The sequence below is a fragment of the Eubalaena glacialis genome, chromosome 20, assembly GCF_028564815.1.
Source record: "Eubalaena glacialis isolate mEubGla1 chromosome 20, mEubGla1.1.hap2.+ XY, whole genome shotgun sequence".
Lineage (NCBI taxonomy): Eukaryota > Metazoa > Chordata > Mammalia > Artiodactyla > Balaenidae > Eubalaena > Eubalaena glacialis.
In genome coordinates this window covers 15,231,202-15,255,912 of record NC_083735.1, presented here as the reverse complement: position 1 = coordinate 15,255,912, position 24,711 = coordinate 15,231,202, and the positions used below count along the sequence as shown (strand labels likewise).

The 24,711-nt window shown below is 36.4% G+C and overlaps 1 protein-coding gene across 3 annotated transcripts in view; it reads left to right on the top strand.

Moving 5' to 3' along the window:
• The window catches only part of FAT1 (FAT atypical cadherin 1), a 121,717-nt gene that overhangs the window by 35,983 nt on the left and 61,023 nt on the right, over window positions 1-24,711 (top strand). For all 3 annotated transcript variants that reach the window (XM_061177477.1, XM_061177476.1, XM_061177478.1), the window contains exon 3: window positions 20,345-20,659. In XM_061177477.1, the coding sequence (XP_061033460.1) occupies window positions 20,345-20,659 (315 nt within the window). The remainder of the gene's footprint in view (window positions 1-20,344; window positions 20,660-24,711) is intronic.

Here is a 24,711-nt window from a genome sequence, read left to right as displayed (position 1 = left end):
TTATGTGTTTGAAAATTCTAATTTTTATAAACCAACTTTTTGAGACTGTACTCTTTGATTTAATTTAGCTTTTTAAATCTTTGTCCCCAATGGCATCTTAATGCTGCTTTTTTTTTTTTTTAACGTATGATATCTCTTATGTGCTAAAGGTCCTGTGGAAAAAAATAACTCTAAAATGGAAGTTTACTTTTTATTTCACTTGGTTAGATACTGTTTACTCTATAAAAGCATATGTTTAGTATGAATTTCTAAGGTTAGCTGCTGTGAGGCTTTTCAAATAAAAAGTATGATATTACTGTTAAAACCAAGAATACAAATTCTTCTCTCTTCCTTTCCTAAGTGGTCCTTGTAAGTTAATTCACTATCCCACATCCATAGTCCCACATCCATAGTTTATATATACTGAGTAGCATAGTGATTGAATTAAAACAAATTATCTTATTCATGGGATGATTTGAGAACAGATTATCCAAGATTTGTTATCAGGCAATAGGCAATTCCTTCACAGCTATTAACTCAAATTAAGTACCTGGGAGAGACTGTGAAGCCGATAAAAGACATAGGTTTCTATTCAAAGAGAATTGCGTGAAGAACCGTTTTTTAAAAAACCAAAGTTTTAAGATAATGACTTAAGCAGTAGATCTAGGAATTAAATATTAAAATTAGATTTGTAATTGAGACAGAGTGCTGTGCTGCATTTAAACAGATTAGACCCAGATGTTAGGAGGTTAATACATTGATTTAAATATGCTGAGGTGATTTTATTGAGCCCTTGGAAAAAAGAATACTCATTTGGAAATCCACAAATATTTAATTTTTTGTTAGCTTCCTTTTGCATACTTATAATTGCATTAACTGAAAAAGTGCATTTTAAAGTCTGATTTACCAATAAAATGATAAAGATGGGAGGAGGCATGCAAGAAAGAAGATCTCTACGTGGCTTCTTTAGAATTTGGGTGGAGAAGAAAATTCACAAATAATTATAGTACACAAACTTTCTGCCATATGCACCGTGGGGGACTCATTCTAAAGGCGACAGTACTGAATGGATGCATCTTTAATCATCTGGAAGTAAAAATTACATTATTTTTCTAAACCAGACAGTAGTTGTCTGTTTTAATGGAATAGTTGGTTGATTACAGCTCTTCGGGGCTTTATTTCCCAACGCTTACTTCCCGTAGACATTTGAATTCTAGCTTCAGGGATTGTCATAAGTGAGTCAGAGAGTCAAAGAATTTAGAGTAGTAGTTTTTTTTTAACATTAAAATTCGGCTGTTGCGCTAGGGGAAGTAGATTTCCTTATAGCAGATTCCCACAATCTGGGTGCTTCGAAATGGACTCTTATTTACAGATACAGAAGCAAAACTTGGATAAGTTACCAAGAAACCTACCAAATGGATCAGAGAATTCAGGGTCTGCCAGTGTTTTCTTTTTTTTTATTAGAGAGAATAATGCTTCTTACCTAATTTGAAGGAAATAAAATAGTCTGTGGTAAAAGTTAACAAAGAAGTCTTCACTGCTTTTTAAGTAACCAAATGTGTGTTGGCTTTATGGAAAGCAGATTTCTGTTACAATCGCAGAATCGGTGTATAGAAAGCCTTATACAGGCTAATGTTACTGGCTTGAAAGTTACTAGCTAAATGCCTCAAGAAGTTAAAGAAAGGAACCCCTGAGTTGTGTTCAAATGAAAAGTTAACTGGAGTGAAAAAAAATGTTGACTGCGTAATCCTTACCTAAGGAATAACTGAAGGCACTAAAGCAATCCCAGGCCACTATCTGCTGGTTGCAAAATCTGCTGTGATTTTAAGAAAATCTTTGAATGAAGATTTTTCCTTTGAAATAGGAAATTGTAGGCCTTCATGTATCTGATGTTCTTACTAAAAAATATGGATGTTTGGCTTCGCGGTTAATTCCCTCTCTTGCAGTGGTTAACGCTCTCTATTGCAGTCCCATATTCTAGCAGCTCTTTGAAATTTTATTTAAGGACACAGAATGAGATGCTTCATTACAGCTTATTCATTCATGAAATGTCAGGCTTGTTCTTGCTTTCCCTGTGAGAAGAGTTCATGTGTCTGCCTCTGCCTGTTTGGATTGCTTTGTTTGATCTGAGAGTAATGCCCTTGGACTGCCCTTCCTGTGATGAAAGTAAGGTGAGGTGAATCAAAGTCAAGCCAGATAAGACAGGAATGTGCTTCTTGGTGATTTCTCCATCATTTCTGGCTTTGAGACTCCGGCTCTATACTTACCTTTCTTGCCCAAGGGATTAGGGCACTGGTTGACTTTCATCCTCTTAGATACAGTGTTTCACGCACAAATGGGGCTCGCCTGCTGAATTCCTGAAATTCATGACTTGACTTTGGACATAAAAGAAGTTGCCAAAAATACTAAGAGATTGACATTTTCAGTTTAGTCAAAACTGAACTCAGAATAGTAAATGAAAACCACGCCTCTTTTATTAAATATGGTACTCTATCCAAAGGTTACCCTTTTTAATTTGTTAAGCTTTTGTTTAGCTTTATTACTGTGTACAAATTATTTGTCTGAAAGTGTTTCACTCTGCTGCCATTAATACTAGTGGGGTGAAGGGACCTGTGATTTTTTTTTCCAGTTACCCCCTCTTCCCCCCTCCCCCGGCCAAAGTTAATGATTAACATATGGTCATTCACTTGTGAAAGAATGTTGATTGCTTTGGAAAATGCTTGGTAATTATTTAAAGTTTCCTACAGAAGTTTCTTAGTGATTTCATTCTATTGAAAGTGGGCCAAGTGTCAGTTCCACTTTCTGTGCCTCAGAATGTTCAGGTGTGGAAGGCAGGCACATTCTTCTAGGTGGGAAGCACAGTTCACAGTAGCTCCTGAGTCCTGTATGGGAGCCAACAGGAAATTTACAAAAGCACTTTTTCTCCCTCTCACAGCCACAGGCCTGGCCTTCCTAAAGCACTCATTTCATGGTGTCAAGCACAGAAGCACTAACTGCGCTGTGCAGTGGATCCTTAGTCTGGGATTGGATATAGTACATCTGCAAGGAAGGTTCAGTCTAGCTCTTTAAAAAAAATGTGTAACCTTAAAAGTCTTTCAGAAGTTTATTATCGCCAGATACACATAAATCGTAATGACCTAATTGAGTGGGTAGATGAGACTCCTGTGGAATAAAGAATTTCTTACAGATTAATACATTCTTAAATATGGTAAACGTTAGAAGTTCTAGCTTATTTTCTTAAGTAGGTAAGCATCTATTAAAGTTCCATGTAAACTGCTAATTTGCATATTCAGTTAGTTGCATAAGTCACATAAGTATATAATATGTGTTGGCTCAGTGGAATTAATGAAGTAGTAATCTTACTGTGCTGTAACCCTTGAAAACAACTGGAAAACTCAGTTTTATTAAATTTTATATGCAATATCTTGTGATTTTATTTTTTTAATTTTCTGTGAAGGTTTTGAAAGTCCCTGTGGGAATTGAACCATTTTCATATTTTCAGAGGGATCTCTGATCCCTAAAAGGATAAGTCCAAAAGATGAGTAAAGGGAATGAAAATCGAACAGTAAGCCCTGCTGATCCTCGATGGATCTTTGACCTTAAGGAGAAGAACCAGTTGCTTGGACCATCCTAGAAAGAACCCTTCCAGGAGGTTGTGGAGAAATGAGAATGTGGGGAGGGGGAAGGAGGTGGAAAGCACTTCAGTGCTCTCAAATCCTGCGTGGGTCCCTGAAGGATGAGGACTTTGGAGAAATCATCCGTGTCCTTTGAAGGTGAATCTTTGGGAGAATTTCTCTGAGGTACGATTCAGAAGATGAAAAAAGGCCTCCGTGGAGAGTTCCTTCCTTCCTTCCTTCTTTGATTCGCTAATTACTATTTATTGACAGCCCCCTACCTACCGGAACCCATTCCTGGTGCTCTGGATTCTGCATTGTATGAGATACACAGTGCTGTGGTCTTCCTGGAGCTCTCTTTCTGAAGAGAGAAGACAGTTGATAAGTCGAGAAGAAGATAAACACATACTTTCTGCTTAGCAGTGCTATAGAGAAAATAAACAGTGCAGTGCGACGCTGGTTTTCTGCAGGGTGTAGATGGTCTTCTTTAGATGGAGTGGGCAGGGGAGGACTTCTGAGGAGAAGATGTGAGCGGGGCCTTGAATGACAGGAAAGGAGAGCCAGCCATTTGAAGGCAACTTTTTATCAGAGGGAATAGCAGCCCCGAAATACAAACAAGCTTTGTGGCTGGACATCTGCGATGAAGGGGGTAGAGAGCAGGGGCCAGGTCACCTGGAGGCTTGTGGTCGGTGACCGAAAGTGGCTGGTGGGGATGCAGGACAGTCAGACCCAGGGAAGGGTGTAACCCTGTCTTACCCAAGGAGAGGTCTAGCTTGCCTGCCCTCCCAGTTTCGTGCAGGTGCTCCTTTTTCCCTGCTGCTGACTGCCCTACTCTCCCAAAAGTCCCACTGTGAATTTTTATCCCGGTCCAAGGTTTATTCCCGGCTCCTTGGGGACCTCTGTGATAGCAGGTCATCACTGGTGACAAGGAGAAAAAGAAGGAAAGTGCTCCTTTCGGTTTTGATGGTTTGCCACCCCAATTTTCCTCTTTGGTGATAGACTTTCTCTTAGATATAAACCCTTGAAATAAGGTTGCTGTTTTAACTGCTTTTAAAAAAATCATTAAGAGTAAGTTGTTTTCTCTAAGAAGCAAGTTTTTTATTTCAAAAAAGTTTTTCTTTGTACTTGTACATCATAAAAAGTCTTGAATTAGAGACAGTTACAATTTTTAGCAGTTTAGAAGGTAAATTAATGATATTTTGAAAAGAATCTTGGGAGGTATATGCTTCATTTTCCTGTACCCAGGTCTAAGATAAGGAAATCTCTAACGTTCCTTATTTCCATATGATACTGATAATTTTGTACCTTTGGAGACAAAGGGATTAACTGTAATATAGGTATACAGTTTAGTCTTTAAATTTTTTTAGTAATTATGGTATATTCTAGGAATGACTTCGATTGAACTTGGTTAGCTTTAACTTGTAAATCTGTAATGACTTTTGGAAGTTTGATGAAACTTGATCAAAATTTGATGCACATAAATGGGGAAGGAGAAAATATCTGGGGCAGAGATGGACATAATGATTTCTGTCTTTGCTCCAGAGATTTCTAATTTGATTTTTTCCTAGTTTTGATTATCATGTCATATTTGAAATGAGACTTTATAGCTCTGTACTTTGTTGGGGTTTGGGGCGAGAGTTTATAACAGACCTCAGTGACCACTTTAGCAGTCTGGATGCATGCTGTGCACATTTAACATATTTTTTATACTGTTAGTCGAAACAGCTTATTTATGTGCCTCTGTGGAAAGTGTGGCCACGGTGGAAAGTGTCTACATTTCTTTTGCTCTGCAGCATTCCATTCAGAGCACTCAGGTTAGTTTAGTCAGTCACCTGGTCTTTAAGTGATTCTAATAATTCTGCTTCAAACACTACTTCATCATAATGTGGTTTCTGTTAGCCAGTTTTCTCTTTGGAGTAGTAGTAACATCCTTGTAAAGTACAAGGTTAAGGATTAAGGTGTCATACCTCTTTAAGAATCTTTCTAAATCTTGGCTTTGCTTTAGCTTCTCAAGCATCAAAATAGACTTAGTAGTAGTAATTACCTTTATTTTTAATACTACTCACTTAATCCTTACAACACATCTATCCTCCCCATTTTATACGTAAGGAAACTGAGGCATTGACAATAATAAATCACCAGAAGTTACACATTTATCAAAATGCAGAGTTGGGACAGTTAACAGAAACACTGTAAGAATGATTGATTATATTGCTTGAAGACTAGTACTTATAAGTGACAGATTTGGAGAATAGAACCTGCATTGTCTGGAATCTTGTTTCCCTCTCTAATTCTGAAATGAGTAATATTCTTCGTCAGTGATTGGGATGTGTGATTAAGTCAAAGTCATGAAGAGCAAGGTAAGGTAGGGCCAGGAGTACTTTTTAAGCTTTCTTAGAATTTATGGCAAATGGTTAACTCTGAGGTTGTATCACTGACTCTTGCTATTCCTGGTATCAGTCATCTCTCCCACAAATCAGAAACCATATTTCACTCCTACTGGAATTTGGTTTAAGGCAGCCTCTTCACTTTCCTGCCAGGTACTGCACTTGAAGGGAGGTTGGGGGTTCAGGGGATGGGTGGGGTTCCTTTTATGGCTTTGACTCCAGCTCTGTGGCCTAATGACAAGTCTTTACTGTCTAGACCTTGGCTTCCTCATCTGTAAAGTTAGAGGCTGGACTAGATGATTTTTATCACTCTTTTAATTCTTAATTTTATCTATTTCTTTGGTTTGATCATTTAAAATAACTAAGTCTCATGCTTTACTTCTCTTGAGTTTTGAACCTCATAAAATGCTATTTATGGAGGAGGTCAGCTGCCTCCCTGTGTCTTGGTAAAGGTATTTGGGAGAGTGGATCCCCGTTATGTTTTCTTCCAGAGGGCTGGAGGTTGAGGGGCGGGCGGGGGGAAAGTGGTGGATAAGGAGAGAAACATTGCAGAGATGACAGTGCATTATAGAAGCATGTTAAGTGTTTTATAGTGGTATCAATAATCACAACAAATACAAGTCCAGTCATTTTCAGATTTCATGGTTATGTTATTATGTATTCTCTTCCTTGAATTTTTGAATTAGTTTTCCCTATTAGAAAACATCAGTTCTGCTAAAGGTATCTCAGTCTTTTCCTCTTATTACTTCTGACCCCTTGCAAATTTCTTTTGAATAAATTAGGTTAGTCTGTTGGGTTAAATTTCTCTTTTAAAGACAATAATTAAAGCCATGGTTATGCCAGCATTATTTCAAAATATGCTAGTAAAGTGAACATCTTTAAAATTCATTCAATATTTGGTTAAATTGAGACTAAATTTACAAACATAATTGTTTTGTTTTTCTGATTTGGTACTGAGATCATTTGGGAAATATGTATGTATTATTTCCATTAATAGGTAGATTTAGCAGTAAATGGATTAGCTTACTGGATCTGTAAGTTACGGTTGAGAAGTTACCAGATTATAAAGTGATCATTTAGATGACTTTTTTTCAGATTTTAACAAATAGCCTGTTACAGCAAACCAACCAAAAAGTAAAATAACTAGAAAAAATATGATTGCTTCACCACCTCTTTCATAAATGGTTGGATGAAGAGGCAGATCTATCCAGGAGTTTAGGATTGAATCGTTTCTTAAAAATCATTTTTAAAACGACAGTAAGAGTTGATAAGAGAACATCTGGCCTCTTTCCTTTGACCTTATCTATCTAATAGCCTGTCATGAGCTAGAAATATTTGAGCTTCTTTAGAAATGCCGGTTATGTTTAAGTCTCATGCTTTTTTTTTTCTTTGTATTTTAAGTTTGTATTTAGCTTTATGAAAAAAATATTTTGGAAAGTACAGATAATTTCCAAAACGAAATGTGAAGTACTTCCGTTTTATTAAATTGTCATTTACTTAACTATTAAGGAAGATACATTTTTAGTGTTTTGTACTTTTGGTCAGTTATACCTTTAATTAAGAAGGTTTTATTTTTATTTATTTATATTTTTATATCGTCTCTGAGACATTTCGGTAACTGTTTTACTAGTTAATTACAACTGGTATGCTGTAATTAACTGTTATGCAGTTTTGAATATATTTCTTCTAATGATTAATTTTGATTATATACACTTTTCTAATACCTATGGCTTCATGGTGTCCCTGTATTTATTTTCATAGTCTATGTCTTCTGTTATCACTTCATCTTATTAATGGTTAGGAGAATTAGAGAAGAAAATATTTCACTTTTTAATGAAGTGTTTATTACTTTTTTAAAGAACTTTGACCTCAGAGGGAATTAAGAATAAGGATAATATAAGAACTACTGTGGTTATTTATTCTGTACAGTTAATTTTTCTCAAATTTAGTTCTCTGCTTTAGTTTTTTTAATGTAGACACATGATAGCTATTTGAGACCCACCAGTCTACTCTTATATAGCCTCTTATTGTCTCAAGTAAGAATTACGTCTGCACCATCTCCAAGATGATGAATTAACGTTCACTCGGTGTTCCGGCGTACTTCATGAAGTTTGCTTCCTGTTTGCTTAGCATAGTGCGGATTATATAATTCCTCTATGCCTCACGGTTACCACTGAGAGATCTTGGTCACAGTTGTTCCCTTTGTGAGTGTATACTGCATATTCTAGATTTGTTGAGTCTTGGTTGTTCCCCTCCAGTTTTAGAAACCACTGGTAAAGACAGGTGTGCCCTGTCTTTGTGATTTTTAAAAATATATCAAATTAGGAATCTTCTGGTACATTCAAGTCTGTCCCTCATACCTTTCTTCATTAAAAAAAAAAAATCTGAATTTAGAAAACAGGTGAAGCTAGGGGATTATATGTATTTACAAGTTGATGTTTTGTCCTAATAAAGATTTTAGTAAGGTTTAATTAAGTCTTACAATGCATTTAGATCACTATTTATAGGTGTTTGATTTAATTTGAAGTATTTGTTAGCACAAAACATGGTTTACCCGAAGTTTATCCTAAGTTATCAGTGTCAGTGAGTCAGGTCATAACTAGGTTAGCTTCACCTGAGTTACTGAGTTCTTTTAGAGACTGGGCTTTGGCAGCAAATTGGATATTAAAAGTAGCTGAATATTGCCTCTAAATTATACCAATTGTAAACTAATATGAATTTTTTTAAGTTAAAAACTGCTGTATGGTTAAAATAGAATTTAATAGAGAAACAGGTTTGCTTCATTCATTTGATCAAAAGTAAAGAAAAATGCTGCTTGGGAGTAGATAGGAAAGGGGGGAATTTATACAGGGATTTTTATTTGCTTCAACTGGTGTTCAGTTCATGTAAAACACACCTTCCTTCTGCATAGCTGAATTGCATGTGGGTCTTAGGTTTTAAGAAAAATAAATAGTTGCACTTTTCTATGTTTAGAATCTGTTTTACAGAAGCTTGAACAGACGTTAGAAAAAGGAAAACTTGCTCTTTTCCCAGCCTGGTGCCTTCTAGGACTCTGGAGACAACTGTCTCTTTCGGAAAGAGCTGTGTTTATACAGTGACCAGTGTAATACTTGACTGTAGCAGAGGAATCTCATTCCATTCCTTCTTTAGCAAGGGAGTGTGTTAAGGAGTTTGGCATGAGGCGTAGTTGTTTCAACTGACATTTGAATCGTTGAATAGTGCCTTGTCTTCTCTGTGCTGGAGCATGCTTTGCAATACAAGTGTTTCAGGCAGTTGTTACTCGGCTTATGGAAACCTAGAAGTCACTCTTAACTTTTAAAGGTTGTTTTTACATTTCTGAAATTTCTCAAGTTCTGTTGATATACTTTGGATTAATCCTTTATACATGTGGGTTTAAAGAAATATTTTTATGCAACACATATGTACTTCTTGTAGAAAAATTAGAAAATGTGAACACAAAGAAGAAAAAATTCACTTATCCCTATAATCCACCATTTTTAGTGTATATACACATCTTCCCTCTATCTTTTCTCACAAAATGGAATTAATGTTATAATATTTTTAAAAATCACATAATTACATGTTGCATCCTAAAATTCAGTCAGGGACTCATAACCTATGAAAGGATTTCTTTGACTTTTGTGCAAGAGATAAAATAATGGAAAATAAGTATTCAAGTAACTAGTTGTTAAAATACTATGTTGCCCTTCTCAAAAACCAGTTCGAGGGAATAAATTACTATTTTATTTAACTGTCTTTCCTGTAATATGTTGTTTTACTTTTCTTGTTTTCTTTAGCACTTCATACCAGGCCTGGCAAATAGTGGGAACCATGTGTTTGTTGAGTGAATGAAAGAAAGTATAAATCAATAATACCAGGTTCCAGATTAATTTCTAGCAAGATCCAGGCCACTATAAACAACATTAAATCCTTTTTGATGAAGCAGATACTGTAGGGTACAGTTTTTTTAAATCTGTATTTATTATCTTTATTTAAGTATTGGAGACTAGATTAAAGTTACCAAGATTTCTTTTCCAAAGGGGGGGGGTTTTCCTTAAAACATCAGTTTTTATCTGATACAAAACTTTTACAACTGATTTTTAAGACTTAGAACTCTGGATCTACCACTCAATATTTTAAAGTTAGTAACGGGAAGCACATTCACAACTCGGTTATGATATTCTCACAGTGATATTCAGTATTCTATAATGCCTTATAACTGTTATGCTTCATTTAATATAAACTTAGTCTGCATTTTTACATAACAAGATGATAGGATAAATATACTAGCTTCCAGAATATAGAACAGTGTGGCTTCTTTTTTATATCCTTTTTTCCTTTTTTTTATCCTAAACTTAGTCACATGGGATTCTTGAACTCTATATAGAGATCTGTTTGGCCCACATTTAGTTGGGTTTATACTTGAATTTATGTCATTCCTCCCACCATGGGCAAGTGCTGGTAAACTTTTGTTGATGTGTTGATTTTTTTTTTTTTTTTCCCCCATCAATAGTGATAGATTTATGAAGATCACCTACCCAGGCTTATAAGGAAAGAGCTAGGGCTTGAGTTAGATGTGTCTGTTGAATCACAACTCTGCCACCCCATAAGAACAGGAAAAGCAGAAGAGAACACCCTGGTGGTTATGAGTTTTGCCTGTGGACTAGTCAGCCAGGTTTTGGATTCTTGCTTCTCTGCAACTAGCTGGGTAACTTAAGGCAACTTACTTAACTTTTGAGGCTTACACAAGTTAGTAAATGTAAGTGCTTAGATGGCTAAGTGGTAAGGGAATTCATTAATTAATTCATTGATTAATCGGTTCCTATGATGATGATGAATAAATGACCTTAGACCAGTGACTTTTCAACTCTAAACCTCTACATCCGCATATGGAAATTGAGGAGAGACCATCGAGCTTACAGAATAATTGTGAGGATTCAAAAAAGTGGCATATATAAAGCATATGCTGAGTTTGCATCCAGTAAATATAAGGTGGGAAAAGTAATCTACATTGAATTTGAATAGCTTTTAAAATATGAAACAAACTGCTAGAAGCATTGCCACTGGTATGTGAAATGTATCCTTTGGATTTTAATGCCTCCACAGGCTGTCTGGTGTACATAGTTTTATCCAATTAATATGTGTTCAGATAATACTTTTGATACCCAAGGATGATCCTTTTTAAGAGAGCTTATCCATTGAAAGCCCTCATTAACAATATTAATGATTCTGACATGGAAATCTGAACTTGGAATCGTTCTCCACAAAGCATAAAAACATGGTTTAGCAGAGCTTGATGTGGGAATGACTCTTTGCAAAGCTAAAGAAATCCCTGGACTTGAAACATGATGCTTAAAATCTGATTATGAACTTAATTAATATGTTTTAGTAAGTTTGCAAGTCAAAAAGCTTCCTCAGCTGATTTTAAAGTCATTGCAACAATTTTAATTGAAAGAGTTGATAAATATACATTTTAATTAAAGTGATTTAAATAGACAATCTAAATAATGAAAAAACAGATTGACAGTTACTACATAAGAAGCTTTCCCTTTAATTAACTTATGACCTAACTCTATACAATATAATTATAGAATTTCCTAGACCTAAAACTTTGTAGGTAGTTTCTTTATTCTTTTTTTTAAGCTCTCATTGTAATTTATTTCATAAAGGTGTACTTTGGTCTGGCACTATAAGTAGTTTCATATATAAATAATTTTGAATATTAAGTTGTTGAAGCTGTCAGACTATCCATTGTTATCCATTGACTTAGATTAAATGAAACAGATGAAAGTATATCTAAGATATAAAGGGAAAATGAGGCAAGAAGGTTATACTAGCAAAACTTTTAAAAGACTGTTGGTACTTAAATTTCATTTGGCTTTTTATTGTATGCATTTTAAATATGACTTAAAATTCATGGTTATAGAAATTTACAGTTAAAAAATATTTTAGTTCATTAGGTTGGTTGATTTTCTTTATTGTCCCTCCATCACTTTGTTTATTCTAGACCTTTCTTCCCCGCCCCCCCCCCCCCCCCCGGGCATGTAATTGTGTGTTTGTGTGGTTTTTAATTTTGAAACAGAACTAAGCAAAACCAAAGCTGTACTCTGTACAGTTTTATAAAGATATTTTTGCTCAATTTGTATATTATTGACATTGTTCCTTGTAATTAATAAACATACCATTTTTTAAAGTTGTGTCATATGTACCATTATAAATTAACCAAGTTCCCCTTTTATCCTGATGCTATGGAATGTGCTTAATGTTTTAATGGCACAGAGCAGCAAGGTTTTTGGATCATCAGATCCTTTACCCAGATCCCCAAATGTTGGGAAAACCACGAAACCAATTTTTCCCATCTGGTCACTCCATTTTTACATTCTTTTGAAGCCAGGACTTTCTCTGGAAACTGCAGGCTGTGTTCAGTTGCTCTCATGCTTCTCTCCAATCAGAGGACACAGCCGAGAGACTCGGAAGTGTTACAGCCTGACTGTCTGGAGCCAGTCTCTTTGGGACTGAATCCCAGTTTCACCTATAATGAACTAACTGTGTGACTTTGGGCAGGTTGTTGCCATTGTTTTCTCATCTGAAATAGGGATGATCATATTACCCATTTCTTAGGGTTTCTGTAAAGATTAAAAGATTTGAGACATATTTAAAATAGTAGCTGGTGTATCATGAGCTCTATATAATATATGTATCTGTTGTTTTATAATATTATCACCATCATCATTACCATTTCACTTGAGTTTGCTGTGTTCCCAATCACAAATGGCTTCTCACAAAATAACACTCACGGCAAGTTATTGCTTTTGAAAGATTGGATGATGGTAACATCAGTACCATGTCTTTAACCTGGAGGGATAGTTTTACAACATGACTTACTCTGTGTTTAGCTGTGAGAGGGCAGAGAGGTACGTGTTGAACTGCGCAGTATGCCGCCTGGTGGTTTGCTTGGCCCATGGGGGATGCTTCTTAGTTGACTTATTTTATTTTGACCTTTTTAAAAATTATCAAAAGCATGGGATTTTTACCTTATTTGTGTGGTCTCAAGCATTTAAAAATTTAATTATGTATGTATCATTCTCTTTTTAAAAGTATTAGAATTTTTTTTTGCAGAGAATTTTTCTCTGCAAAATAAACCATTAAACATGACTCTCTGTATATTTGCCTTATGTTTTATGATTACCAACACCAGTAAAATAAATGATAATATCTTGTATACTTGAAGTGAAAGGAAGTGTAAAATTTTTATTTGACTACTGAAAGCATTTTTTCTGTGTCATTCCCTAAGTGAACTGTATAGCCATTTTAGTATCTGAAGTGCCTTCAATTTAACAGACTCTTATCTCATTTGTTCCTGTATTTTAGTCAGCAGTAGCTATACAATTTTGCCAACTAATGAAGAAGCAGGCAGGAACATTAAATATATATATTATATATTTACATTATGATCTACTGTACTTATGTTTCTAAAAGAACAAGGGTTTTGATTTATTAGATACTATTGCATGTCAAATTGGTGCAGTCATTTTAAACAGTGTTTAAATTTCAGAAATCTAACTTTTTATATCAAGAAACTCATTTTATCACTTTGCACATTAATGTTATCAAGGCAAAACAAAGTAATAAAAATCTTTCTTACATTTATATATATATTTATATCTGTAAACAGATATATAGTTGGATTGCTGTTTAAATCTTTAGCCCAACTTACAAGGTTTTTTTATGGGCATACTAGGATCTCTGAAGGTATTATATTAACAGCATTATCAGTCTAAATCTTGTATTTAATGAAAATGAGATAAAAAGAAATACAAAGAAGTTTTATCACTTAAGGAAACAACTTATATATTATGAACTCTGATGGTCATCCTTTGAAAGCAATTAGGTAGATTTACAGAAAAACTGAACACATACTACAGAGTTCCCATATAGTCCCCCACCCCACACACAGTTTCCCCTCTTACTGTCTATTTGTTATAATTAATGAACCAATATTGATATGTTCTTGTTAACTAAAGCCCATAGTTTACTCAATTTCTTTGGTTTTTACCTAATGTGCTTTTTCTGGTCCAGGATCCCACCCAGGATCCCACATGACCTTTAGTTCATGTTTCCTTAGGCTCCTCTTGGCTGGGACTGTTTCTCATACTTACTTTGTTTTTTGATGAACATCTGTTTTTTAACGCATGCTTAATAAGCACCCATTTACCAGGCCCTGAACCAAACAGACAACAAATCCATGCCCTTGAAGGGTTTAGTTTTTAGGAGGGAGCTTATAGTTTACTTTTTAAACTTAATTTTAAGGAAGAATGTCTTATAGCAGATTACTATTTAATATGACAATTATGGGACTTCTGATTTTTCCATAATTAGCAGAAAAAAATTGAGTAACCATTTACAGATTAATTGCAGAAACATAGATATTGTATCTCTATTGTATAGAAGATATCTCTTTTCTTTTTAAGGGAGTGTTGTTTTTATATCTGGGAAAACACTTAGTTCCAAAAGAGTTCTTCTGTTTATAATGAGACTATGGAAATGGAGAAAAGAACAGTCAGTCCCTTGTTGCCTTCAGGGAAAATATCAAAAATTATATTTTAAATTTAAGTTTTTCTTATGATTGACTAAGAAGCTTTTCATACAGTTGCTGCCTTAAGCTTGGTTCCAGAAAAGTAAAAAGTGTGTGTGACATGGTATATCAGAAAGGAGGGTAGGGTTTGCAAATTTATGTTGCCAGATTGTTGCTGATTGTAAGTATTTTTGAGTTGGAGTAGCTGAAGAATCTGAAAGAGCAAGGTTTTGTTGAAAGCTTTGGTACTAGGACTTGATAGGGGGCCAAGACCTGTTAAACAAAGAAAACAGGAAAATTCCAGGAAGAAAGGTGTTCTGTGACCATGGAAATTTGAGTCAGTTAAATTATTTTTGGCAGTATAGTGGCTACACTGGCAGTATAGTGGCTACATATAACTTTATTTCTGCCTTAAAGATTACTCTCTTGAAAGCATCTTGCCCCACCAGTGGCAGCTGGAGGGACTGCTGGCTGTTCCTATCTAAGGCCAGTGTTCAAGTTAACAGGCCATTAGCCAGCAGGGATAGGTAGTAGAAATTAGTTATTCTTGGGGACCGCTATTTACTTTTGGACCATCTACTTGAGCAACTAATACTGTATCCTACAACCTTTGAATAATCAGGGTGTATAGGAAGACACCGTCAGTACCTGTTTAATTAAATATATGGACAGTAATGAATCCTTCTAGAAAGACATTTTGCTGTGAGCTGTATTTTCAGCCACATTGGTCAAGCTCTTTTAACAATTACATTGCATTATTTTTTTCTTTCAGTCCAGTTTTTCCACTGTATGCACATTTAAAATCAGTTTCCATAGTGACATCTGGTGGTAGTTTTGAAATCCTAGAGAGTATGTTTGGAATGATAAATATTTTTATTTAATAGCTCCAGATTTCTAGCTTCTTTCAAATTTTTCAGCTCTATTAACAACTTTTCCTGAAAATGTCTTCATTGTATTCCTGAGATTGGAAAGCTAGGCATTTTTTGCTTCCATCATGTTTCATTAAAGCCAAGAAATGATCTCTTATAACATCGCTGGGTGGTGCATACATTACAGGCTTGTCTAAACTTGTCTTCCGTGCTCAAAATATACAGTGTAGAATCACACAGCAGCATCCTTACCTTGTCTGCTGCCTGTGCGCTATAACCTCTTGACAAGAAAGGTGTCATTTCTACTTTAGCCATCTCGCTGGCTTTTTCTCGTACAGCATTGATTGAGACTCTCTTCCTCTGGCTGGAGGGAGCTGCGGCAGCCCTGGGCCATCACTTGTTTCTCTCTCACAGCCTGGGCTTACGGATCGTCTAGTTGCTGGCATGCTGTTGTTGCTCTCCCAGAAAGTGAAAGAGGAAATAAAAAATAGGAGCAGAGCTGGCAGAGAAAGAAAGGGAGCTGAGAGAGGGGGAGATATTTGAAGACAGGAGGGAAACCACAGGAAGTTAGTGTATGGATGTGTATATGTGCCGAATAAGATGCAGTATTATTGTGGGTATGTATTAAAGAGAAATATCTTTAAAACTGGAGTTTAAGTATTTATAGTTTATTTTGGTTCCTGAGAGAGTTGTTTGACGAAAAGTGAATTTATAACCCAGTGTGCAAAAAAGTAGGAGTTACTGAAAGTTGGTTGGTAGAAGATCATGGATTGAGAGAAATGGGAGTGGGATGCAGTTTTGCGAGTGAACACAGTAGGTCGATTCACTTCCAGTGATGCCTAGGAGTCTTTAGTTGTTGGTTTCCTGCGTTAAAGGTACTAGTTAGAAGTCTTCATAACGGAATTTTGAAAATTTGTTTCTTTTTAATGAATTAAGGTAACGGAATGTACAGAAGAAATCCATCTATACATGCTAGTTGTGGCTCTAGGAAGGACTGGGAAAAGAGTGACAGGTGCAGGAATAAGGACTGAAAGAATAGACACTGCTCTGGCCAGACTTGTAGGTAGTTGGTATGTTGGCCATCTCAGAAACCGGGACCCCCCGTAAGGAATGATTGGGATTCTGATGAGCCCTTGGTTAAGGAGGTGCCTTACTCTGGATTCTCAACTTTCTGCCTGTTTAGCTTCCTAAAGTTGAGCAAATCATTTCAGCTTTTCTTAAAAACAAGTGAGTTGTACTTGAGGATTTCTAAAGGGTTGTCAGTCTCCAATTCTTGGTTTTGAAATGGCTAAGGCTTAGATCTACTACTAGTCTATCTTCCCAGATTATCTAGACTGTTTCTAGCTGTTTCTGGACCTGTGGTCAGTTCTTCGTAGATTCAAGATGGGAGCTCAGTTCTGCCTGTTGCAAAAGTTTCTGCCTGGGGGTCTCGCAGGGATGTATCTTGTGACTGAGCAGACAGATTAAAAAGCAGAACACAAAATCCCTTTGCATAAGTATGGTCTTTTCCCACCTGCTTTATGCTTTTAGAATAGTGCTTAGAATTAGAATCTGCAATTAAAATAGTGCTTAGGCACTAGCCCCTGAACCACTGTGAAGCAGAGCCCTGGAATCTTCTCTTCTTTATTGTCCTTTAAGTGTGGGGAAGACCCTTATCTCAGTAGTGGAAAACTGCTTGTAGCCTCTCATCATGGCAGCCCCCCACCCTGCTCCTTGGTCTCCAGCATCCTTGCTGCTGTGGAGTGTGTGACGATGATTCTGTGGCTAATGATGACAGTATAGCCTGATGGTGAAGAGCCTGAGTTCTGGAGTCAGACTGTCTGATTCAAATCTCGATTCCACCACTTAATTGTTGACTGACCATGGCTGTGCTTCTTCATCACTCTAAGGCTTGGGCTGTTTGCTTACTTTATCTAAGCTTCTGTCTCCTCATTTGTGAAGCCACGATGAAAATCATGTGATTCCTGTGTTCTTTAAGTGATTTAATGCATGTAAAGCACCTAGTGAAGTCCTTGACATACAGTAAGTCCTTGTATTATTAAATTATTATATATAAATACAGTAAATTTACTTGTATTATTATTTGAGCATTTTGGTTAGAAGAAGTTATTCGGTATGTCCTCCTTTCCCTTTGGCAGTTAAAAATTCACTTTATTTCTTAGTTATCTATAAGCTGTAGTAATTTTGTTCTTTCTTTTTATAAGAATGTAATAATTAAAGTACATCAGAACATGAACATCTTAGCAATCACTATACGAAATATATATAAAAATACACAGTTTAAGAATTCATGAAATATGAACATCACTTATGCATATTTAATTACTAATTAATACAATTCTAGTTTCTTCCATATTTGAGTAGAGCTACTTTGGAGTCTCACTTTGAACTGTTAGTAATATCTGGAGATTACCTGGGACTTGGAAACTTTCCCTCCTGACTGTGGCTCAGAGGTCATGCACAGAAGGGTGTGGCTGCCCCCTCAGTTGCTAGGTTGATTGGGGGAGAGGGGCTCTTCCCAGCAGAAGCATCCATCCCATAATTGTACACTACAGTCAGGACACAGACCAGACTCCAAGTGGAACTTGATGGAAAATAAATAACTCTTTTTGTCTGTGATTTAATTCTTATAATGTATTTGCATTTTCTACCTCTTTCTTTCCTTCCATCCCGACACTAAAAGAAGCTATTGTATGTGAATGTTCACTTAATAAACTCCTTCTGAATACTGACATGCAAAAAAATGGACAAAGTATGAGGTTTGACTTGTCTTTTCAGAGTTTTCATGTTAAATTTTGTTGACTGAACTTTTGTCATACTAACAGTAAGACACATGGAATTTTGGTGGCACTGAAGTCAGAGATTCCTGGTGTTTGAGCTCCAGCTCTGCCATTTACTATGACCCTGGGAAAGTTCCTCATCACTCTTAATCTGAGTTTTTCATTCATGAAATGGGGATAATAACACCACATACATGGGCAGGTTGGATATAAGGAGTGAATAAAATAATGCGTGTAAGACAGTTGTAGTGCCTGATGTATCATAAAGACTGACAAAATTTTTCCTGATTGTTGTTGTTATTAAATGCCTACAAATGACATTGAGAGGGACACAGTTTTTAGAAGTGGATAGCAGCATGAACTGTTGGAGGATTAGAACTCAAAAGAGGTGAATACAAGTACCATGTACCTGTCTTTAAATTTTCTAATAATACTTCACCTGCCAAATGAATTATGTTACATTTTAATGACATGGCAGAAACAAGAGAAGCATATGTACATTCATTTATTAATATGTAATCCTCTTAGAACTGTTCCCTGGCGTCCTTTGTATCGGTTGATGGGAGTGAGACAGAGAAAAACTGGAAAAGATTATTTTCCCTTGGTTACTAAGGGCACTCTTCTTTCAGGCTAAAAACAAATATAATTTTACTAATTTGGTGAACAGATTGAGTATGCATAGACTTATGTTTGGACCAGAGAAAAAGGAAAACGTGTTTGAGTTGTCTGCTGCATAGAGAGACCAGCTAGCTCCTTTTTTATTTAAGAGTTCTGAGGCTTTGTTCCATATTTCTAGGAGGAGATCCATTTTGAGGGTTTGCTAAGAAATAGTGAAGCAGTAGTTATAATGCTTCTGAATAGCAATACACATTCATTTTATGATAATCTATTTCACATTTTAATATTTAGGTTTGCTGTTTGTAAGTTGTAAACCTTTTGGGGAGTGTTAGATATAATTATCTAACATTCAAAATAAATGAGGTTTTTTTTTTTTGATATGAACCTCAAATAAGCAAATATTTAAATTTACATAGTGATCAAGAAATAAGAAATACAGATGTATATTTAGTTGAGATAAATACTGTTTCATTTTTGAGCACAGATTAAATTGATATTTGTCATTTTTCCCATAGTATTTTGGGAAACTTCAGTGATTATAAAGTTGTAGGATTTCCAAAGTTCAACCTGGATCATGTTGAACCCTAAAAATAGCATTAATTCAGAATGATTATTGCACAAGAAAAAAATCCAGTGATGTATTTTGGGAAAGCCAAAGGACAAGTTTACACCATTGAATAAAAAGGTGGGATTTGCCCAAGAGAAATGGATATTTCCACTGTTAATCATCCTGAGAATAGGTTAATCTTGAGATTAAGTAAGCCTTCGCGTGGCTGGACTTTCAGTGGCTGAGCCAAAACGTTACAGACATTCTAACTTTCTTTGTAATTTTATAATTCCATCTCTTACTAGTTGAATTAATGAGAAATGTGTCCTAGTTTGGATCGCATTTGAGGACTTTTCTGTATCAACTCCAGTTAATATATCCATTCATTTTTGTTCATTTAATAAATAATTATTGGGCTTTGGGTAATGTGCTGGGTAAACTGGCATTTAGAAGGATGTGGTCTCTGCTCCTGTGGAGCTTATAATGTGGTAGGAGAATTTATATTTTTAGCATCCTGGTTGTCTTGCCATTTGCTTAAGGTGATTAAAAGAAACTGACGGATTTCAGGACACAAGAGACCATATTTGCCCATTCATTTCTTTGGGTTGTTTTGAGAGTTAAATAAGATAATATTTGTAAAGTGCCCCACATAGTGCCTGGCACCTAATACTAAGAATGACAAATACTTTTATAACCAATATTACGTGACAAGTGCTATATTCTAATCATTATATGTGTTAGTTCATTTAATCAACCTAGGAACACACTACTCTTATTACTCCATTTTATAGGAAAGGAAACCGAGGCACAGAGAGGTTAGACAATTTGCTTAAGATCGCACCGCTGTAAGCGACACAGAAGCCTTCCATAAGGCTTAAGGCATAAGAGTTGTCATTTAGGCTGATGCTTTCTCAGAGTGACAGTTGGCCGTGATGGTTGACAGGCTACTTCATGCTTCTCTTCTTTCTCCTCTAGGTGTTATAGAGACTTCAGGTCGACTGGATCGCGAGTCCACCTCCCATTACTGGCTAACAGTCTACGCATCTGATCAGGGCGTCGTGCCCCTTTCCTCCTTTGTAGAGGTCTATATAGAGGTGGAGGATGTGAATGACAACGCACCACAGACTTCAGAGCCTGTTTATTATCCGGAAATAATGGAAAACTCTCCCAAGGATGTGTCTGTGGTCCAGATTGAGGCATTTGATCCAGATTCTAGCTCTGATGACAAGCTGACATACAAAATTACAAGCGGAAATCCACAAGGATTTTTTTCAATAAATCCTAAGACAGGTATGTGTTAATATTATTATGTATGAAATATTCATGCTTATATGCTCTTGATATGGGGAAATTTAAGAATTAAATTTCTTAATTTGCCACTTTTATTTAGTTTTTGATAAATCGTTTCCCTTTTGAGTTACTCAAGACAAGCCTTTATTCCCTCATGAAAATTTTATCCTCAATTTTTTTTTTCCTTTGAATTTGCTTTTATGAAACTATTTTGCTCATTAGTAGAGTTTCACTTGCAGGTTAAAAAGCAAATATTGTAGTTTCATTAATAGTTCCTAAATTAGTGATACATTTTAAACTTAACCGCAAATTCTACTGCTGCTAAATTTTCCAAACTCTACTTTTTATGAAAAATATCAAGAGTTTATTTCACAATTCACAGTAGTTTTTTTTTTTTTAATGTTGTTTTGGAATTTTTCCATAGAGCAGTGCTGTGTCTCTTTAGACAGTAGAAGATCAGGATTAAATAATTTCAGATTGGGAGCAGTTACTTTCTTGAACTCATACCTCAAGTTTTCCTTCTGTTTTCGCCTCTGAATGTCTGACACCCTTTTTCTAAGCAGGTAGCTGCTTGACTCCAAAATCCTCTTCCAAAATCCTTATAAACGTCAAATATTTATTCTTTTACATTTGATAATGCATCAACTTTTTTCTGAAGTCTTGGTTCTCTTTTTTATTATTTCACACACACACACACACACACACACACACACACAAAGGTTCAACATAGCTATCATTTGTGTAGTGAAAAGTTAGCTATCATTTATACATGAAAACTTTACAAGTGGAGGGTTGCACTCTGATTTCTTGATCAGAGTTAAAACAAGAACCACTGCATGACACTGAGAGGACAATTTATTTGTAGGAACATAAAACTTCTCATGAAGTAGATCACTGGCCTTTGAACCCAGATTTTTTGGTGATTCAGTACTTTTTCATAGGATCTAGTTACGGATTCTAAAGTGGTAGATTTATAATTTACATGCCTCTATCATGTCTTTGCTCATTATGTCTTATTCTGAGGGAGCTGGCCTGTTCAGTTACTGGGTTGTATTTTTGATATGTCAAAGAAATAATATACAAAAACCAAAATTAAGGAGGCATTCTCAGCTTCCTTGCCAGTTTTTTTTTTTTTTTTTGGTGTAATTCTTATTTCATAATTTCCTTTGTTGAATTTAAAAGGAAGCAGTTCTTGAGGTGGAAGGAAGCTTGAATTCAATATCTGTGTACCAAAATGCCTGTAGAAAGATAACCTGATAAGGGAACATGTGTGTATGTAATATTTTGTGTCTTAAAAAGTACATTAAAATGTTAGTTTTTAAACCTCTTGTCACCATATTCCAACCTATCATATAGACTGTCTTTCTTGATTGCTACAAGTCAACAAGATTTATTTTGACTGTATCAGGATTTACTTTTGCCTTGAGATAATTATGCCATTATAATTATATAAGTTAGAGCTACTGTGGGAGCCTTGAAACCTTGGTCATCTCAGGCCTCTGAAATGATGATGGCACTGCTGTTGTGTTATGTCTTGTAGAAATGGGATTAATGTGGCCTTGCTACTCCCTTTACGTCTCTCTATTCTGACAACTCTTAAAAAGAGATGTCTGCCGAGACTTCTAAGCTCTTCCTTATCTTCAGGGAGTAGAAGTCCCTTTCAGGAGTCCATAGCCAACTCCCAGACCCCTGGGTGGGTAGCATATGCATCCTGCTGATAGGACAGCAGGGGAAAAGCCATGAGACTACAGAGAGGTTTTATTTTTTTATGAGCTGCAGATAGTAGTGGAAAATAACCATAGTTAGCACTCAGGAATATTTGTTGTGAAGTATGTAATAAACTGTGTGTTTAATAGAGAAATTTGATCATTCCACAAGTCACCTAAAGTCTCTAAAGACTGAGAAATAACCATATTTTAGCATGGGCATTATAAAAAGAATATAGTAAATACAGCCTCAGTATTATTGGGGGCCAGACTGTGGAGGCTGGTGAAAGACAGTCTGGTGGAAGAAAGTTCCTGTGATGTGCTGACCCATCAGACCACCTGCGGACCCTAAATCATGTTACTTGATTATTAATGGCGGAGCGAGAAAATCACTGGGCTGGAAATCAAGAGATGTGGACAGTAGTGAGGCTTTACCTCTGGGATCTTGGAGAAAAGCGGCTTCCAGGTCCTCACATTTTGCGATTAGTGATGAGCATTTTTGCAGGCCTGTTAAGGCGAGTGCGTGCATGCGTGCAGAGAGCTCAGCATCACTTCCAGGAAAGATGCCCCGGCCTCTCCCGCTTGCAGGTGTTAGTTACCTTTGCTCTGTTAACTCTACATGAGATAACCAAGGTCTTAGTAGACTGATAAATCTGTGCCTCTCCTTTGGATAAACAAATTTGACTAGGTAAAATGCGTCTGCTTGCTCCTTAGTGGTAAAGAGAAATTTAGGACCCTGGTGATTATCACAACATCCAGCAGACTGGAGAAAGCCTGAATTCATTGCCATTCAAATTGTTTGTTTACACATCAAGCGTTTATTGAGCTTCTGCTGTGTATCCAGCATGTTAAGAGATGCTTTGAGAGTATGTAGTCTACGTAAGTGAAATAGCAAAGAGAGACAGGCGGGTGTGAGATGTGTGCCCAGGCGCTAATCAATGCCTCTGGAGGAACTGCGGAACTGATGATGACTCATGTGGTGGTGTAGTTAGGAGGATGAGGCCCCTTGGAAAAGTTAGTGTGCTGATTCTGAAAGTAGTAAAGTGGATGGATAGACAAGAGGTAGGGGATGTTCTTCAAGTTGGGACAATTTGAAGGAGTGGTGAGGCCAAGAGATGGAGTTAGATGAGTGTGTGAGAGAATGGCTATGCTTGGTGGAAAAGCGTAAATACCAGAAGAAGGGTGAAAGGATAATATTTACGCTATTTTTATAAATAATGACCTATTTTGGAGAGTCTGCATACAATCCCTTGGAATGTTTTTTATAAACTTAAATCAGATGACCTCACTAAGTCCTTTTGGAGAGGAGGAAACATCCCTCCCGACCTTTCTCTCCTTTTGTCATAGTATGACGCATAATTTAAAAAAACAGAACAGAAAACCTTGCTAGGACTGGGTTTGATAATCTGAATGGGGGATTCTCAATGACAAGTTTGAAGGAACAATTTTAAATGTATTTTGTGTTCCAGTCAAAGTTTTTGTGCCTGGAACTGCCTTTCTGTCTGCATCTCAGATGGTTCCTGCTGTGTTGTTTTTAAGGGGTGGTGGGTGGCAGGGTGTTTCCTTTCCCAGAGGGTACAAGCAAAAGAGACTTGATTCATTTTCCTTTCCTGACACACACACTTTTGTTGACACCAGAAATTCTTATAACGTCTTTTGTTTGATTATGTTCAGTATCAGGGTAAATTTGCTTCTTTTAACAAAAATTGTGCAGTTGCTCGAGGTGGGAGAGAGACAAGAGCCCAGAGTGTTAGACTGTCTGAGCCGTGACTGCCCGGCTCCTGCAGACACATACGTCGCAGCTTCCTTTGCAGAGTGTCAAGGACAGAGAAGAAGGAGGGCCCCAAACAATGGGGACCAGTGTGCACTCACAGGCTTCGTTCTCCACGAGTAACCTCAGCAAAGTGGAACCACCCCAGCAAAGTGTCTTTTTAGTCAGTGTCATCAGTTTGAACTTTTGAGGCCTGATATGTAACTTAAAACTGGCATATAATTTTCAAGTGTTCACTTGGAGCTTGTGCGTGCTTTAGAAAAGACCACAGTTTTATTCCCTTATCTTTGCGTTGGTATATTCCAAGTTTTGGACACGAAGCAAGTATTGCTCTTTATTTTAAAAGTTTTATTGAAGTGTAATTGACATATAATAAATTGCACATAGTTAAAGCCTGCAATTTAATGAGTTTTCTCATAGCTATCCAACACTGAAACCATCACCACAGTCAAGCAGTGAACCTACCCATTGCTCCCCAAAGTTTCGCCATGCCTCTCTGTATCCCCTCCCCGCTACTGCCCTCTGCTCCCATCACCAGGCAACCACTCATCTGCTTTCGGTCACTGTATGTTAGT